General features: G+C 37.6%; 1 protein-coding gene, 1 long non-coding RNA gene and 1 other non-coding gene across 6 annotated transcripts; all 3 read right to left on the bottom strand.

Moving 5' to 3' along the window:
• Nucleotides 1-2474: 2474 nt before the first annotated feature.
• Nucleotides 2475-4031, bottom strand: LOC138906580 (uncharacterized). Its single transcript, XR_011414050.1, has 2 exons — nucleotides 3950-4031; nucleotides 2475-3208 (listed from the first exon to the last, which is right to left on the bottom strand). It is a non-coding gene; the product is annotated as an uncharacterized lncRNA (long non-coding RNA).
• TRNAG-CCC (transfer RNA glycine (anticodon CCC)) lies at nucleotides 3350-3420 on the bottom strand. The gene has a single exon. It is a non-coding gene; the product is annotated as a tRNA-Gly (tRNA).
• A 627-nt stretch (nucleotides 4032-4658) lies between the features above and the next one.
• On the bottom strand, nucleotides 4659-19033 carry LOC104119321 (ATP-dependent DNA helicase Q-like SIM). Of its 4 annotated transcripts, none has more exons than XR_011409423.1 (16): nucleotides 18797-19033; nucleotides 17660-18268; nucleotides 17345-17564; nucleotides 17151-17261; nucleotides 15133-15322; nucleotides 13137-13485; nucleotides 12117-12343; nucleotides 11691-11747; nucleotides 9996-10076; nucleotides 9663-9726; nucleotides 8661-8760; nucleotides 8432-8583; nucleotides 7910-8001; nucleotides 7727-7819; nucleotides 6826-6918; nucleotides 4659-5134 (listed from the first exon to the last, which is right to left on the bottom strand). XR_011409423.1 is itself a non-coding variant. In XM_033652309.2 (16 exons), the coding sequence occupies exons 2-16, from the start codon at nucleotides 18234-18236 to the stop codon at nucleotides 4832-4834; spliced, it is 2637 nt and encodes an 878-aa protein (XP_033508200.1). In that variant the 5' UTR covers nucleotides 18237-18268; nucleotides 18797-19024; the 3' UTR covers nucleotides 4659-4831. The 4 variants fall into 4 exon arrangements, 2 of the variants coding, with proteins under 2 accessions (XP_033508200.1, XP_009629095.1); XR_691402.4 differs by having other exon boundaries at nucleotides 8500-8583; nucleotides 18797-19029; XM_033652309.2 differs by having other exon boundaries at nucleotides 7914-8001; nucleotides 8500-8583; nucleotides 18797-19024.
• Nucleotides 19034-20156: the final 1123 nt, after the last annotated feature.

Genomic DNA, 20156 nt, shown 5'->3' on the forward strand with positions numbered 1-20156 from the left:
CCACGCCATCAAAGAAGGAACGGAGGGGGTCATCTGCACCTTGTGCTCCTTCACTTGATTTATCTTTGCCCGCTTGGGCCTCGTCGAGCATAGAATCGATGTAGGAGGGTGTCTCAACGATGTCAATCACATCGGTAGCCTCCTTCAAGGTAGGATCAGTTTTTTGAGAGGTCGTGGCCTCCATCTCAACTTCGGACTCTCGGACTTGGAGGGGCTCGACATCACGATTCTTCTCTTCGGTTGTCGCCTGCTCCCCGGGAGAAGTCGATCCGTGGGCAACAAAAATGTCTCTTCTTCAGACTCGTCCCTGAGTCGGAGAAGCGAGTATGAATCCGGAACCCGGGAGTTGGTGCTCTTATTAGTCTTACGAGCCACCATCTTCTTTGGCTTCACCTCGGAACCCGGGGAGCCCGAAGACTTTCTTTTCCTCTTCTTCTTTTCCCCCGCGGCAACCCCGGACTATCCCATAACGGAGGAGTCAATGAGTAGGGACGCGTCCTCGCCCCCTTCAGCGGCCTAAGTTCAGTGGTCTTAGGCAAACCTGTGAAGGAAAAAGAAAAGGCCGGCATTATGAAAATTCGGAGCATAATAGTAACCGTTCTGGGAAAGACCTTACCATGAGAACGGGACTCCCATCGGCCCCTCGAAATCTTGCGTCACGAGCGCTCAAAATACGACATCTGCTGGTAGATGCCCTCGATCCACTCCTTGAGTCGAGGGACCGTATTGGGAACCCGGGCAACAGCTGCACGATCACGAATATGAATGATGAGAAAGGAAATGAAGAAAAATTGACACTTAAGGAAAAAATGCACTTACGAGATGCATTCCACTTCTCAGGGAACGGAAGAAACTCGGGAGGGATCAGATCTTCAGTCTTCACCCGAACAAAGCACCCCTGCCAGCCTCGGTCTCGATCCTCGTCAATACTCGAAAAAGAGTCCTTGCTGGCCCGGCGAGTGAGCTTGATCAGTCCCCCTAGAAAATTCAGGGACTGTATAAACGGAGCATATAGTCGAGGGTGAACCGAGATGATTCGATGTGGCTCAGAAAATAACGAATGAGGATCACGATCCTCCAAAAAATTGGTGGATATGCCCGAGGCACACCTCGTACCTCTTACATAAGGTCAAAATCACCGGGTCTACCGGACCTAGAGTGAAGGGGTAAGTGTAAACACTTAATACCCCCCCCCCCCCCCCGCGCGTGGATGGTAATATCACCCTCAAGCCCGGGGACTACTACGTCCTTGGATTCCCATTTACAGTCCTCTCGGACCACGGGAAGGACATCTTCGGTAACGGAGCATATATACCTCGAAGCTCTTTCACCCCAGTCCTATTTAGATGAGGGCTTCTCGACTTTGAAGTCGTCCGCGATGGAGCAACCCCCGAATATAAAGCTTCTCATGGGAGGCTCGGGGGCAGATGCCTCAAGGGTAGCCACCTCGGGAGCAGCCACTTCGGGAACGGCCTCCTCGGAAGAAGCCACCTCAGCATTTGTGGCCGGATGGAAAGATGAAGAGGTAGCCTGTTGAAGAACTGATTTGGATGTTTTAGCCATTGCTATCCGGTAAAGTTTGAAAATTTAAAGAAAAAATATGAAGGTTTGAAGAAACAATCTTGAAGGCTGAAGAGCAGAGTATGATGATTTGAAGAAAATCTGAGTAAAAATCTAAGAACAATTATGAGAATTTGAAGATCAAGGATGAAGATATGAAGGTTTGAAAGAAATTAGTAATAGCTAGAAAATTCGAAGGTGGAAGCTTGATCGGAAAGTAGAAAAAGAGTAGAGGGTAGAAGCTTTTATAGGGGAAGTACGCGACGCTTCGCATTCGAAAACAACCAGTCGATGATTGACACGTGTTCGAAGTCAGAACGACACGATTGATGGGACGTTTCGACTTCTTCGTTGTTTCGGTTGTGACATACGAAGGAAGGAACTGGAGTTCGTCTATCGTTACTCATCGTTTCGACAAACCTACTCTCTGAAAAACGAGGGAACTATCTGTATACGGGTAAAACCGGGTCTAGTGAGCATCCTGATTCCCCGGTGAGGCAAACAAAGCAAGGACATAACTACATGGAATCGGAATCGAAGCTAAGAACCCCTCGTACCCGAACGAAGCGCTTACCATCGGGGCCATCGAGACAACGCCCCATGAATCTGGTTCGTGCTCCAAGACCTCGGAAAGCATAACCAAACAGTTGTACACGACTAACGAAGGGCCATGATATCCGCGCCCAACCGAATATCACGGCGTGAATCTCGACCCGTATCAACAGTGAATCTCTGATCCATTGATCACTTGTATTGAATTAATAGCACAACTGGTTTGATTATTTATGTTATATTTAATTCGCTTATCTGACGTCATTGATCACTTGTATTGAATTAATTCACATATCCTTAAATCACGTATAAATTCAATTGTTATCCATTTTTAAGGTAAACAATATACATATGATAAGATAGTCGCGAGAATTTCCTGTTCATGATGTAAAGAAATCAAAAGGGTTATTGCAGATCTCTTGCTAAGAAAAGAAAGCAAATACTACAGATATCAATTTTTTTGGCTCTGATGTTATTAATTGTCTTGGCCATCTAAAAGGAAAGAAAAAATGACGTAGTACTCTATTAATTGTTCCTTTGTCTTCTTGATTTTCCAAGTAACTTAACAGGCCTAGGAACACCTTCATCAGGGTACAATCTAATAACATCTAGCTGTAAATTTCTGAGAGTAATAGCAAATTCTAATGCTTCATTCATGGCCTCTCGAGCAACTACAAGTGCATCTAATATTTCTTGACTTACAATGTAGTGAGAACAAATTTGGCTTAGTATTTTGTCCTGTCTTTCTTCATACCTTAATACTCTGTCCTCTGCTTGTTCTAATGCTTCTGTAATTATTCGGAATTTCTCGGCTGCAATTTGCTTGTTCTGCCTTTTCCTCAAGTTTGGCAAGTATAGCAAGAATGATGCTGAGAAGCCTATAATTGCAAATGTGATGTTACTACAATACATTGAGGCTCTCTTGAGAATTCACCAAAAGTACCAAGAGTTGTTGAATAAAAATAATAGAAGGGGGTATTGATTCTTTGACGTGTCTGAGGGGGAACTTGAAAATGGCATAACTTCATATCACTTCCTTGTAGTGAGTTATATTCCTTCTCTGCTTAGCTTGTCTGATTCATTCTAATGCACAACCCTGTTTGTGAAGGTAGAATTTGGGGTAAATATAACTTTTTTGGAAGTGAGAACAAAAAAGTTTAAGAAAAGGAAAAATTTTGGGACCGGGAATTTGAAACGAAATGGAAAAGGAATAAAGCCAAAAACAAGTAGCTAGATGTGCGCATCCGGGGAATCGAACCCCGGTCAGTACCGTGGGAGGGTACTATGATACCACTACACCAGATGCGCTTCTTGCTATTACTATCCTAATCCTAATATAAGACTAATATAAATGTGGAGATCGAGGCACATCAGATGCCAAAAAAGAAAATAATAGTAATAGTTTTTAAGTCAAGGATTTCCCTATGTATTAGTAGGAGAATTGACGTTAAAAGCTTGATCTTTCCTTGTGCGTTTTCTACAAATGAAAATAAATGTGGAGCCAAGATTTGAAGTTATAGGGATCGAAACTCTAGTCTTTTTAAGTTATTAAACTTTAAAGTGAGAATTTGAACATACCTATAAATTTCGTAATGAATATTTCTTAAGATAAATATTCAAAATTTGGATGAGTTCAGCTAAACCGATAATATATACACTAACTCCGCCACGGAGTCTGAAATCATCACTCTCACTCTCTCAGTCGTATAATAAGAATCGTTGCGTAAAGGTGAATGATCAATGTCATTCAAAAACCGAGAGAAGATTGAAAGATACTTGTCAGTTTGCTCGCCAGAACTAGGAAAGCATAGGCTAAAATGCGTTGAAAATACTCTACCTCATAAATGCAGCAAAATTGTCCAAAATAACGCTCCGAAGGCTCCTCTATTCACGTTTGCTTGTTGAATAGTTGCAATTGTAGGCAATATAAGAGTTTATAATTAATGAAAGATATTTCAAAAGAGATTTTGCAATACTATTGGCTACTTGGAAAGGTTGATGACACGTGGCAGCAAGTATCCTTCCTTCCACCTTAGTCTCCCCGTGACAATTATGCTCCTACTTTCAATAGCTCTTCATAAAATCACGACACATGTCACAATAAGAAACATCTCTTAATTGCTACTCCTTCCAACTACACCGTCCATATACTAATGATGTCTTCACTAGAGATTACCAATAACTGGATAACCATACTTTATTTTCTCTATAATTTGCTGGTTTGTTATTCAAAGTTTTGTTGTTAGAGGAAGGCTTATTTGATTCTAAAAATCTTTTGCATCGTTTGAAATAATATCTCAAAACAACACATCATATGATTTAAAGCATACTTGTACTTGCTCATAAATATATTTTCCCCTTGTTTATCCAATAGAGGATCCGTTTTGCTTCAGGCCCTCGTACATTTCAAGGGAGAATTGTATCTCTTCACTCATGGGGAAAACAATGCATAAGCCGCCTCTCCCTGTAAAAAAACTTATTTTCGCTTACGTTACCAAGCTTGGAGCTAGGTTTAGACTATAAAAAGATAAAGACAGGCAAACAAGTGACAACCGACAAGTATCCACCAATCATAAAAAATAGACGAACAAATAAAGAATGGGATCGTGCAAATCCAATCTTTAATGTTGTTACAATGCTGATTGTTTCAATGAAACAAAATATATAATCAAATCGCCAAAATCACATTTTTATGAACAGTTCATAGTTCACATTTGTGTCACTTATTTTTCGATAGCTTGGCAGTCAGTCTTCCACGAACTGTATTACAATCAGGCTGACGTTTACGTGATTTTCGTTTTCTTGGAGATTTCCATGTTCGCTTTCTCTGCAAGCGTTGGCGACGGATCTCTGGATCAGCCCACCCTTTCCCCCATTCAGCAAAACTGGAATAAGACTTGGGGCTTCTCATTGATAGCAGCATATCTGCTTCAGGATAAACATGAAATGGCTGCTCTGTTTCACAACTCAGGAACTGCCTTCCCCGTTCTGTTACTTCTGGATATTTTATCTGCACGCGTGTCTGTAACATTCGCCAGAAATTATCAGCCGTATCATTGAAAATGACCACTATACAAACATACTTCCAGTGCAAGATTGATATCAAATGCAACATAATATGAAGAAACGGGATATAAGGCACCAAATGAAAACATTTTCCCCCTCCCAGAAGAAATTCACTGTTAGAGATATTATAATTATTTCTAATTGGCATTATACAAATATTGTCCAAAAATCATAGTTCCAATTAAACAACAGCTATTTTTACAATCTAAGTTTCACACGTTTGACAAGTTCTATCTTTCTACATTCTCCATCAAGCAAGAGGAACCAGATGATAAAACAAGCAAATCTCAAACATAGAATGAACAAAGCAAAAGGGGATTTAAATATCTTTCTTAGTAGACAGATTAAAACTAATGTAACTTTCATGAGAGAATCTTATCATAATACCGTCTGTCCCATTAAAATCATCTACATTCTCTTTGCTTTGTCCCAAAACCGTTACCCTCTTTTCTTAAATAAAAGTTTCATATCTAGAACATGTCAAATTCTAACAACAATACTACTATACTTTCAGAAAATATATAATTATCCAACCGAGGATGAGGAAGGGGATAAACGATATGGAGGGGGGTGGGTGCCAAATACCGTTCACAACTTGTTTTATTGGTGTAAAAGCAGTGTATCAGTGGAACAACAACAGTTTTTAGAGTTTCTGGATCTACTAGGAGGCATGTAGGATATGGTTGTTTTGGGGTGTTTTTTGTAACTTTTTGTACCATCTTGGTACCTTATTAATGAAACCTTTACCTCATCAAAAAAAAAAAAGAAAGGGGAGATAATAAGATGCGTGAAAAGTTTTGGAACACCGAACACCAAATTTCCGGAGAAAGTAACTTTCTTTGTTGGGTGTGTAGTGCGAGATGCAATTATAACAGCGGACAGAGAGGACATTTGTGAGTTGGTGTTGCATGTGCAAAGTATCTGGAGAAGATACTAAGCATCTCTTGTTGCATCTCAGGTTGGCTTTATGACTATGGAACATTGCATTGTCATTAATTTACATCTCTTGGGTGTTATCACGGTCGGTGGAGGAAACAAATACGAGTTGGAGATCGCCAGATCGGAGAGGGTCAACAATGAAAGGAAGGTAACATGGAAGACAAGACCATCTTGTCTCTTTCGGGGTATATGGAACGATCAGAACAGGAGAATGTCTCATAATAGTGAGAATGACGTAGAAAGTATTATAAGATTTTTTCCACCACTTGTAATTTGTGGTATGAGGAAAAGCACCATGTTGTATGGATAGATGGTCAAACATGTGGAAGACAATGTATGACTCCAGCAGAGTCACGCACACATCTAGTACTATTTTTTGACATCAACTTGATGTTTATTAGTGAAACTTTTTGACTTATCAAAAAATGAACAAACTAACTGAACATTAATTAGACCAATAATAGCAAACTAGAAAGGGATTCCAAGTATTTGTTTCCACTCCTTGCCACGTAGTACAAGTTTCTAAGATCCTAGTTTTCAGCATTGAAAACAGCATGACTAACTGAACTCATAGTACAGTAAAGGATAAAATGAGAAGCTATCAAATAGGCCGTAAAAGTAAATGAAGATTGGATGGATTTGAGAAGCATAGTGCCAAAACTTAGTACCTTATATGAAATAACTATGGTTACTATGCAGAAAGCTTACCATGTCATCTCCCTCCCTAATGAATCCTTTAACTTCCAACAGTCGAGCAAGACCTCTCCACCACAAGAGGTCACTTGCACTAAATTGCTGATACTACAACACAATATAAAGAAAACAAATGACATTAGAGTTGCAATAGGAAAAGGTAAATACAAAAGAGTATTAGCAATAATGTTGTAAAACAAGAAAGAAAGATCTATTCCAATAAAAGAAATATCTTGTTATCCTCTTACACTAATTGAACACAAAATAGAAGAGTGGAGCCGACATTATATGCTAGTTGAGAGACTGGATACGAAAGTAGAGATAGATTACTCTTGATAAGTATGAGGATTTACAAGAATAGATTGCACGAGTAACTTTAAAGTACTTTCTCAAAAAATGAGTAACTTTAAAGTAGTATGCTATACCAGAACTAATGCAGAGTGGATGGAAAAGTTCTCTGTAAAGGAAAATAGGCAGCACGTCGGAGATGAGAAAAATTAAATACAGCCTTATTAGAGTAGGAGTAACATGCAGCTGAAGGACATCTGCTCGACAAGTTAAAGCTATTTTCAGTATGACAAATTAGCTTTACACCAAAAAGAAAGAAAGAATTACATATTATTCAAAAAACATTTTGAAGAGGGCTCTTCAAGAGCAATCCAAATTACAAACACAATATATCTCCAGGCAACTCTGTTGGCGGTACAAGAGAGATCCCAGAAATTAGTGACAAGAAGCTCATTCAAATTGAAGGAAAATTTGTATGTCTCTTTGTCATGCCCCTTGGTAGACATGCTTTCTAAGGGCCTTCGCTGAGAATTTTTCATGGGGCATGCTCATGTGTAAGAGGAAGAAAGAGGGAGAGAGGGGGAGAGAGGGAGATAGGGGAAGAGAGGGCATTGAGCAGAATAAGTACCTGTTCTCTTATTCTGCTGACTAAAGCCTTTATGTTTAGCTTCTCACCAAGTCTCCCTTCATCGCCACCATAGGAGATGTCTGCAAAATTTCTCTGCGCCAGAAAGGATGAACAATGACCGCAATGTCAAAATGAGATGACAAAATACAAAGAAGCACAAGCAATATGAGATGGCAGACGTACTCACACAATGAGTAGCAACAACTTGCAAGAAAATAATGGCCTCGGCCTTTAAATTCTGCCTTTCAGGTGGTCCTTTGATGCATATATCACACCTGTGCATTACGTACCAGGTAAAAGACATAAATTGAGAAAGTGAGAACTCATAGCGGGTATGGAAAACCTATAGACAAATATGTACTTTCCCGAGCAGAAATTAACTTTTTAATCAGAAGACAAAAAACAAGGCAAACATCAGTAAGCATGAAAATTGAAAAGGATATTAGCAATCGGATGCATTTGGAACCTTTACATGCATAGGAAGTCATTTTTCACTTCAAAGTGTTGGAAGAGAAAATCTCTTTTATGTGGCATGTCCTATGATAAAAAGACTACCTGAAACCTCAATATATAGACTAACTTAAGAGGAGTCAAATGTTACAAACACACTAATATCTCATTAACAGTGCTGTGGACATTCTTCGTGCTCCACACCCACCCCAAAAGGGAAAGTGAAAGAAAATTAAAAGAAAAGCACAAGCATACATCCTTGACATGAAGCAGCTTGTAAGGAACAAAAGATAAAGCACAATAGCCAGTGTGTCTTGACATACACAAGACATTTCTCCAAAAGAAAGCGCTCGCCGAAGTACTCCACAAGTGTTTTCGCTCTACAGCAAGAAGTGTTCATTCCATATCTGTTGAACATAATCAACACATAAGATGGAAAACCAAAGTACTCCCTAATCAGTTCAATTGGCAAGTTATCTTACACCTGAAGCAATCCGATAACATCTTATATGCGTGTTTTGTCTGCTCTTCACTTCTTTGACTTGGTAGAAGCGTCGGTGTTCTTGACATGTTTGCATATAGAACTGTTTCAGAAGGAATCAAACAGCTTAAGTATATATGTAGTGCCTCTCTGGAGCCGATGTCCAAGCTCTACCAGATAAGTGAAGCTCTTCTGAATAATAAAAGTTGAATAAGAAACCATTTGGTGTAAATTTATCAAAACCACACCTTAATGCACTACAGGATAACGTCTGCTAAACCAAGGGGAAGGCACGAGGTTCCTTTTCACCAATAATGAGCAATTCATATTCCAGTACTTTGACAATGTCAGATTTCCTTTCATATATCTATTTCCTAGTTTATGCACTAAATCTTTTCAACTTCTTCCCTAATTGTTCCGTGTGCCATAATTATATTTTGTCTTACTTTTCTTTTTAATCTAGGTATCTTCACGAAGACACTTTGTCGTTCACTCATTTAACTTTTCCTAATGAGAACCATTTTGACCCTATGATGTTTAACATATTTTGATATGCTTCTAGGATTAGTTCCTAAATTTTAAAAGTCAATCACTTCATAAGAATGTCAAACCGACTAGAAAAGGTGGAACAATGACATGTAATTCTACCAATATTTCTCTGTGGAATCAATTTCGGATCCATGTTTGACTAGAAGTAGAGGTTTCATGACCTTTTTCCATAACTACAAATTCACAATATTTAAGCATTCAAAGAAATTATGTCCTAAGCTTTTGAATTCAACCATAGAACTTTCGATTTTTACTGGTTTAAGGCTAATTCTTGTTTTTGTACTCCAAGAAGCTGAGTCTCATGCATGGGTTGGAAAATTGCTTCATTTCACCCTCCCAAACATTACCATCAGTGCTATATCCATTGGATACAATTTTGTTCTCTTTGAAGTATAAAGATTCGATCTCAAGATTATGACAAATATACCACAAATAAAAAGAATCAAATTAACTAACCACACTCTGCTACTTTTCCATCCCGACCAGCTCGACCAGCCTCTTGATAATAAGCCTCCAGACTCTGTAAAGGTTACAATATCTTGACCGAGAAGCATAACTGAAATCTAAGCCATGTAACACCAAAAGCAACGAAGAGAAAATAGTTTGAACAAGGTCTGAATTTGAAGCATAATGCTTCTTAAGTACACCTATGAGAATATGTATGATTACATTGCTAAAGAAGAAAGACGATGTGGGAACATGGTCTAGATTTTCATGTAGTTTGTTTACAAGAGTAAATAGACGTAGTTACGCAAAACACATTAAGGCAATCTAGCTGAGTAATTGCACCTGGGGCCAGCCGTAGTGAATGATCCTTCGCACATTCAACTTGTCGATACCCATACCAAAGGCGATTGTTGCGACAATGACCTGAATATCAGAAAGTACAATGTGTAGCCTCAGTTAATAAATACATAAGTGTGCAATATAAACATAAACAAAACAACTTTAAGCTCACGCTAATCGCCTATCTGCTGTCAGGATATCTTGAAGATACTATTTTATCTAAGAGTTAAAGTGGATTTATCCTATTATATTAAGTGTCAATAGTAAAAAATGATTGGCTGTGTTGAAAAGAAATACGCAACAGTATATAACAGGAAAACCAAATCAAATAATTCTCAGAATGAAATAACTAATAGGTGTTTCGGAGACAGACCAGGATCTGCCAGCCAATGTTAAACCCCAGCTTCAACATAGTTTTGTCCAGAAGTATCTTGTATTATTTATCCCAAATATCGGCTCATAAATTCTAGAGAATAATTATTAGGATGACATTCTAATCATGCCACTGGACATTGTGAAAACAGGACTACAAGGATCATTCTCTAAAGAAAAGTAAAAAAGATTTCTTATCCTTTTGCATTCTCCTCTATCCCAGAGACTTCTTTGTAGACTCATGAATAGTCAATATTGCAGACTTATTTGTAGCATCTTATCAATAACATTTAATGACGATGTAAAAGGACAGGTTACAAGGTAGGGGTAAGGTCTGCGTACACACTACCCTCCCAAGACCCCTACTTTGTGGGATTATACTGGGTTTGCTGCTGTTGTTGTTGTAAAAGGACAGTTCATAAAAGTATTTCATCTTTTTGAGAAGTTAACTAACAAATTATTATTACATTTTTTTTCTCTTTTCATAAGCAATGAAGCAGGAATTACATAATTCTAGTCAAAAACTAGATCTAGATACCACAAATATATTCTAAATGAAAAAATCATCTTATACTAGAACTCTATCAGTATATTGTGTCAGACAATATGGACAACACAACAACTAATTCGACCAACGACAATAACAACAACTACTACTACTACTATGCCCCAATCCCAAACTAGTGGGGACGGCATATGACTCCTATATATATTTGGACCAAGTTAAGATAAATAAGTACAAAGAATATGAGATGAGAACATAGAGATCTATCCAACTTGACTCTCACAATAAATGAGGATAACAGACAGGGTCATCAATGAATTTCCTCTTTCTTAGAATCCCACGTCGGTTGTGGATGGGGTTTTAGGTCTCATTATATGGTCTTGGACAATCCTTACCTCACGAGCTCATTTTTTGGGGTTAAATTAGACCCAGGGTCCATTTCTTTACATGGTATCAGAACCAAACCCATCTGAATTCTAGGTTTACCGATGTTGGCCCCCATATTATATTGTCCAAGCTCTAGATGTCAAGTCTTGAGCGTGAGGAGACTGTTAGAGTCCGACATCCATTGTGGATTGGGTTTTTGATGTCCTTATATAGTCTTGGACAGTCCTCACCTAATAAGCTAGCTTTTGAGTTGAATTAGGCTCAAGGTCCATTTCTTTACGCTCTTCATGAAAGAGAAAATATGCAAAGGTCACTTTAAAATGTTAAATATCGAATGCAATCGATCAAAGGCACTCTTATATGCAACAACCTGTTAAATAAGATAAAGAATATTTACTATCGTTACTTCATCTAACACGTCACCTAAACTTTACCTGCAGCGTGTTCTCGTGAAATTCCTTATGCACCTGCCTTAGATGTGATTTTGGCAACTGAAAAGAGAAAGCAAAAGAAAACATTACTTCTCAATAGGAAAAGAGGAGTATATCAACCAACTTCATTGCTGAGTAGCATCATTGTTAGATATCGACTTTAATCAAGCAAAGGCATGGAACACATAATATCACTAGGGACAAAATATACTAATTACATGGAAACAAATCAATTGAACAGGCTACAGCACGAGTATGATCACCTTTAGTCCACTTTCATAACTATGGTATTTTGCGTCCTAAAGACATGCCCCTAGCTGAGCATTTATTAGATGATATGAGACCATGCAAAATCAGAGGGAGAGCAAGATAAATTGCTTTAACTGAAAGAAATATATATATATATATATATATATATATAAAAATTACCTTAGCATTGTAAGCAGCAGCTTTGATCCCAGATCTAGAAAGAAATTTTGATATACTTAACGTTTCTTTCCTAGTTGGGACATAGATTATTGTTGGTCCATCTTCCAACGGTTCATGCTGAAACTTTGCTCTTTCCTCTGGCTTACTGGGCAGATCAGGTGCTTTGGGCAATAGAAAACCACTTAAACCTTTTGTTGGTAGTTTTCCACTAAATTCACCACAAGAAACTACAGCAATTTCAACATCAGTACAATTTATTTGAGTTCATAAAGTAAAATTAAATGACCAAGCTTATGATTTCAAATTTCAAATTTATATCTTAAGTAGCCAATTAGAAATCAAGGAAATTCCTAAAAACTACCCTAGACCTTGCTCTCAAGAAGATAAAGTCTTTACTTACACTGCTACATAGCCAGTTAGAGGCTGACGACAACACACAAAAGGCATTTCATTTTTTCGGTTTTAACAAACGAAGAGACTATCTAGGAAACAAAAAGGTCAAGTTTGAGAATGCAGGAACAAGAAGGATGAGATACATTCAATATATGTATTCTTTTGATCACATAATGGGCGAGTCATATCGTACGATAAGAGTGTGAGGCTTTTCTTCTATCAAACTATCAAGGATAAGTCATCTCTTTCTCAAGCTAAGGTTATTTTACCCTCTTGAAATCTCATACTAAACAATCTTGCACCGGTGTGCTGAAGGTTGTCAGTGGCTGCTACAAGGGTGTGAATTGAAACTTAAACTCTTTAGAATTTAGATAAAAATACTGCTGCAGATAAGACAAAACAAAAGGATTTATTTCAATCCACACTAAGGTAACAACTATTAAAATTTTCTAAATCTTCTCTATATTTGCACAAGAAAAATTCCTGAGGTCTCTGCACTGGCTTTTGGTAACAGATAAGTTATTCGTTGTGTAATCTTTAGTGCCATGGAAGATGGGTGCGATTAAATTCTCTCTTAAATTTGATATGTACTGTCTAAGCGAATATTTCACCAAAGAAGAGTCTTACCATCCAAATCATCAACATCTTGCACAAGATCACACTCATCTTCCAGATACTCAACGGACAATTGTCTATCCTTCAGAGAAGCCAAACCACATCTCCCAGGAGAACGTACTTTGTCTTCACTATCAGAAACGCCATCCCCCTCAACGCCATCTACATTAACCTCATAGATTCCATTATATTCATCCATGCAACCATTGGAAGCATTATCAGAGCTTTCAGAGTTCTCCTCCAGATTTGTGGGCATTAACTTACTTTTCCTGCCAGTCTTTCCTTTTTTGGAATAAGTGCTTATCAATTCATGAAAATCCTTCTTGTAGGACTCTATAGATGATGTTCTAGAGTGCTTCACCTGCAATCAGCAGAAATGAAGTGAATTGCTATTATGTCTATCAGTATATGTACTGAAAGTGAAGACTTTATTTTTAGAAGATCAAACACTAATATTGTAGCAAAAATAAAATTAAAAACACTCAAAGTAAACTTTATTAGTATGTAGTATTTCCCTTTCATCGTATTATGCAGCAAAGATAATATTGTATTGATTGACGAGACGCGAGACGGTGTGAACGCGCAATTAGAGGTATGGAGGTAGACCCTGGAATCTAAAGGTTTTAAGTTGAGCAGGACCAAGACAGAATACTTGGAGTGTAAGTTCAGTGGCGAGACTCAAGGAGGGGAAGGGGAAGTGAGGTTGGACTCGCATGTCATCCCTAGGAGAGGGAGTCTTAAGTACCTTGGGTCTATTATTCAGGGGGATGGGGAGATTGATGAAGATGTCACACATCGTATTGGGGCGGGATGGATGAAATGGAGACTCGCTTCCGGTGTTTTGTGTGACAAGAAGGTGCCATCGAAACTTAAGGGTAAGTTCTACAGAATGGTGGTCAGACCAACAATGTTGTATGGGGCTGAGTGTTGTCCAGTCAAGATCGCTCATGTCCAGAAGATGAAGGTAGCAGAGATGAGGATGTTGAGATGGATGTGCGGTCACACCAGATTAGATAGGGTCAGAAATGAGGTTATTCACGACAAGGTGGGTGTGGCCCCTATTGATGACAAGATGCGGGAAGAGCGACTTAGGTGGTTTGGTCATGTGAGGAGGAGGAGCACAGACGCCCCGGTGAGGAGGTGTGAGAGGTTGACATTGGAAGGCCTACGGAGAGGTAGAGGTAGGCCAAAGAAGAAGTGGGGAGAGGTGATTAAGCAAGACATGGCGCAGCTTCAGCTGACCGAGGACATGACCTTTGATAGGAAGGTATGGAGGTCGAGGATTAGGATAGTAGAGTAGGTAGTCTAAAGTGTTCATAACAGTAGTATTAGCACGCAGTCTTACTTTCTGTTGATAGTAGGTTTTTATGACTAACCGTTGTTTCTTTCATTGTTGATCACATTACTGTCTTGTTGTTTTTATTTTGTTTTTATATGGATTTTTGGTATTGTCCCTCCTTGTCTATATTTTCATTAATGTGGTGCTTATGCTTTCCTGAGCCGAAGGTCTATTGGAAACAGTCTCTCTATCCTCACAAGGTAGGGGTAAGGTCTGCGTATACACTACCCTCCCCAAACCCCACGGTGTGGGATAATACTGGATATGTTGTTGTTGTCGTATTATGCAGCAAACAAAAGTGACACAAAGATTGACGATCTAGTTTAAAATACAATAAATATGGTCAAAGAAAATAGTAATTTAGTTCTTGAGTGTGAATACATTATAGGGCAACCAAATATCACAATTTAAGTATAAGTTTGCTGAAGAATTTAGCTTCATGAAAGTTTAATTGGTGTAAATATTATTCGCAATATTATATAAATAGGTGTATCGTCAAACAATTTGCAACCCCCCACCCCACACACACAAAAAAAAAATATGAAGAAGAAAAAAAAGCACCCTTCATACACAAGAAAGCAAAAATTGAAATTGTGCAGCAAGGCAGATGCAGAACATACAGGGAATACCAAACCAAAAGAGTACCAAACACATTGTAGATTAACTTACTGAAAATCGAAGATTTGGCCTGAAAAATGAAGTGAGAACAATTTGTGTCGCCTTTGACATGTGCAATGACTGCAGAATGTCTTCTTGAACACGAGTAGTTGCAGTGGCAGTCAGTGCCATGATCGGTATGTCAAATTTCAGAAACTTCATGGTATCCATTCTAAAGTTCTCTCTCAAAACAGACAATCGCCTACGTACATGGAAGATTTGTGTCAATATTTTCTTGTAGCTTTTGCTTGGCTAGAATGGAAGTTAGAGAAGAGAAAGATCAGAATTTGACTAGTCATAAGCATGATGTTTATCTTATGAGTTATAAGCATGATGTATCGTATCTATTATGCTAAAGTAGTAGACTTTGCAATAAGTTGATAAACAAACTCAAGGAACTTAAGAAATCAGTCATGGTATGATACAATATTAATAAGGAGAAAAAGATCGATGTTTCCATGTTAATAATAACAGAAACACATATGTCTTTGAGCTTCGAGTGCAAGAACCATTCTTGTTTGTTGAAATGTGTGATAATCTCATCTAAAAGCTTAAGCTTTAGCGAAAGCACACTTTTATTTGCTTAATTATGTCTTCAACACGCCCCCTCATGCGCGGGCTTGATTCTTTTTTATGAGCCAAGCACGTGAAAATTCTTTTTGATATAGGGTGGTGGTGAGACTCGAACCTAGGACCTCTGCCTGCTCTGATACCATGTTGAAATGTGTGACCATCTCATCTAAAAAAACTAAGCTTTTAGAGAGAACATACTTTTATTTACTAATTATGTCTTCAACACTGCTGCATGAAGAATAATAAAGAATATCATGCAGTTTCGAGTGAATGCTTATGCATGTTGCTGAGGCTCAAAATTTCAGCCCTTGCATATTTTAAGATGCAATGTGGCTTCATCAAAATGCTTGGCCCGTCTGCATCTTCCTTAGGCTAAAAATGGGGATTAATGAGCAAATGTGAAAGTAGCATTCGCGATTGAATAACACTAACCATTTACCACTTATTTATGAAATTTATCCACTCTGCCACCTTATTTCACAAACTAGGTTTAAACCAGTGCTTTTTGCAACTAATTGTAGATAAATCTTTGAAGTAGTTTTCAGGATGAAATAAGTGATACTGATAAAGGGGGTAAACTCATGCTGATAATCCACCCTCTCTAACCTCTCTACTAACTTTATTCATACTTACTTCACTCGCTTCTGATGATAAGGAGCTCTTTCTTGGAAAGAGTTGATGGAGAGAAGACAATATCATCTGGCTGAATAGAAAAAAGCGGAACATCACCCTCCAGATGAGTTTCAGCATCAAAATAAGAACTCCCTCAATCAAAAAGTTAGCACTATGGAAACCCTATAATTATTTCTGTTGAATTTTCAAGGAACTCATGTGATGAAATCAAAGAAGAAGAACACCAAATGGAAGGTCAGAATTATCCTATTCTTTGGCTGATGACAGTGGTGAACTCAAGAAAGATTGTTTGGCACTCTTGTAACGTGTTCTGAATAAAGTTTCTCATTTCAATTGGACGTTGCACCGAATGGTAAAAAAAAAAAAATTATTGTTGGCAACCTCAGAAGAAGTAGAAAAATGACATTTGCCAGTATTTTATTCTTTGTATAAAACCCATGGAACTAACAACTTCTTTTGCATTTTCCGCTTTCAACAATCATATGATATTTGTGTCGTTTGTGTGCATCATCCATTCTTCATTTGGATAACCAAGTGCATGAACAAACATAGAACCAGAATGCGGAAGGTGACCCCCCCCCCCCCCCCACACACACACACACACACACTCACAATGTGAATTGTTGCAAGTACTATAATTGGCATGATATGGTATGTAAATGCTGTATTGAAGGATAAAAATATCCTTCTTACTTTGCGCACTCTAGGACAAGAGGCTATAGTACTTATCTATATCCACTGACTTAATCAGTTACTGAAAATTTTGACCAATTCCAGATAATAGTATTAGTCTGGTTCATCAAACAAAAAAAAAGAATATAAACCTGTAATCTGGTCGAAAATCATGACCCCACTTAGAAACACAATGAACTTCATCGATTGCAAATAGAGCAATTCCACGGCTTTCTGCAAGGCCTTGGATGGGTTTTATGAGTCTGAAAGAAAAGATAAGCAACTCATCTGTCAAACAACAGCCAATGCTATCCTTGAAATACAATTCGAGTAACATGCTCTATACCTTAGAATTGTCTCGGGGCATACATAAATGATGCTATACATGCCTGCCATTGCTTTTTGTTCAACACTTCGATCAATTTGACCAGATCCAAGGAAGCAAGCAGAAACACCATGTTTTGCTAACTTCAAGCACTGATCGTGCATCAAGCTAATCAATGGCGATATAACAATGACAACCTTCCCAGTCAGCAATGCAGGAATTTGAAAACACAAAGACTTCCCTACATAAAAGTAACTGTCAGAACACAGAATATCACATTAAGATATAAAAAAGGGGACAATAGCAACGAAGGAAAAAAAAGTGAGGGGCCAATACCAGATCCTGTTGCTGCAAGAACAAGACAGTCCTGATGAGCTAACCAAGTTGCGAGAGCTTCTCTCTGAAAATTCTTCAAGGATGAGTATCCAAAGTGCTTGTGCAACAAATTCTTAACCTGCTTTTCCCAATCTGGTCCAATGCTCTCTTCGTCTTTGTAATTATATGGCAACACGACTTTTTCAGTTGCAATGTGCAGATCAGTATCCTCTGGGGGAGGATGCACATTACAACCTCCGGGATCTCTTTGCAAGACTTCTAATTGAGACGTATCCAACTTATTCATGGTCTTGCTTCTTTTAGGTCTGCCTGCTGACTGAATGAATTCGTTTATGCTGGGTTGCCGCATTTTACTTGCAGAACACGACGAAGAGGAGGCTCTTTTTCCCAGTGTGCCAGCACAGCTGGTGATGCATGCATTAATAGTTGATGCACTCGTAGTGTTTCTTCGAGAATCATCAAGGAGATAATCAATTGCACCATCAATCGACGGACCCACGGCTTCTATAGCATTTGTAACATCAGATAACTCAAATCCCATTCCAACCAATTCAGCAACAACTTGGTCTGGCTCCATTTACTTGCACTCTGACAGTACACATGCAAGTCCTTGGTATAGACAAAACAGAATATATTCTCAGTCGCATGGAAGTAAAGAAAAGTCAGAGAATCCAGATTGAACTATTATCAAACAAATCAAAATCATCCGAACATAGGAAAAGAAAACTCATTGAACCAAAAACACTTACAGTACAACTTTTTGCAACTACATTGACTGTTTTACAGACTTAAAAACACTATACTACTTTAATGTCAATAATGTTTCTCAATATTTAGTTTTTCTGATTCAATGCTGCAATCACTTCTAAGTAATACTGAAAATCAAATAATTCACTAACTTCAATCAAGAACTGAATTAACAAAAAAAATCTCATAATATACCTTTTATTTACAATTTTTCATAATTGTCCTATTATTGCCAAGATGTTATGGTTCAAGTTTTCCCATCCCAATAATCGTTTATATTTTTCTCGGCTAAAATGGAATTTTCCAACAACATTGGTTCTTAGTATCATCTATCTAATTGGTGTGTGTCTGTCACGACTATGAGAGTGGAAGTGAGATGTTAGTGATTACCTTTCTACCGTTGTAGAGACGAGGAACAGTGGGAACCCTACCGTTGAAGAAAATCAAAATTGGATCCCAATGGTCTGCTCCCCTGTGCCGCGCCAAATGGCCCGCCTAAATTAAAGGTTATCGATGGTTTAAAGGGAATTTTACGGCGTCGTATCACTGCATATGTGAGCATTAGATCAATTGGGAACGTTTTTTTCTTTTATTGTAAAAATTGTAACCAAATTCAAGAAAGTAAACCTGTGGATCTTCTTGCTAGAGTGAGTATTGATTAGTTAGTGAAGCATGTTTGCCTTTACTCTTTAAGTGGATGATTCGAGTCACATAAATGAAAAATAGTGATTATCTTCTCAAATGTGTGTGAAAAAAGATGATTACAAAATACTTGGAGCTTGTTTGGATTATTGTTACATATCATTTCATAATGTATCATGTTGTATTGTATTGTATTGTATTGTTTGATGAATATAATGTTTGGATAGATTGTGTCGTTTGTCGTCGTTTTATGATATCACACACCAGCAATATGAAGAATAAAATTGTAATATTATAAAATAAATAAATAAAAATTTGATACGGTATATAAAAATGAATGGTAAATGATAAAGTAAAATTATTTAATAATAATGAAGGGCGAAATTGAGAGAAAAAGATAAGGTAACGACGCGACCACACCAAATCGGTCGTTACATAAAGCGCACATTTTGACGTTACGTAACGACGGATTTAACGATACGGTACAATCAAATTTAAGTAACAATCAAAACAAACAGCGTATTTAAAGTAACAATACGATACAATAGGTAACAACCATCCAAACAAGTTGTATAGTTACAACTTGTTTGGATGGTTGTTACCTCTTGTATTATATCATATTAGACTTTTCTTCTATTTTATTTTCGATATAAAGTTTTGATTTTTATACTTTTTACTGTGTTATTTGTAATTATTTCAAATTCAAATTAGACTTTTCTTCTATATTGAATTCAAAAAGAGTAACTAACTATTAATAATAAATAATGCATACTTTTATTTTTTTTTTAAATTTAAACTCAAAAATAAACTAATTATTACATAACCTAACTAGGAAAAATGTAGTAAAAAGACTTTTGAAGTCTTGTGTTAGAATATAGGACACATTATTTGGTTAACAGAAAATGTGTAATTAAGGAGGTTCGGGGGTCAGATTAAAAATAACAAAAGTTGTGGGTAAATATTAAATTTTTCAAAAAATTTAAAAAACCATACCCATTCAAATTATTTTAAATTTTCATCTCCTTCTTCTTTCTCCTCTTTACTTCTTTTTCTCCTTCTTTCTTTTTTCTTCTTTCTCTTCCTCGTTCTCTCGTTCTTCTTCCTTACT

Source organism: Nicotiana tomentosiformis, chromosome 1 (assembly GCF_000390325.3).
Source record: "Nicotiana tomentosiformis chromosome 1, ASM39032v3, whole genome shotgun sequence".
Classification (NCBI taxonomy): Eukaryota; Viridiplantae; Streptophyta; class Magnoliopsida; order Solanales; family Solanaceae; genus Nicotiana; species Nicotiana tomentosiformis.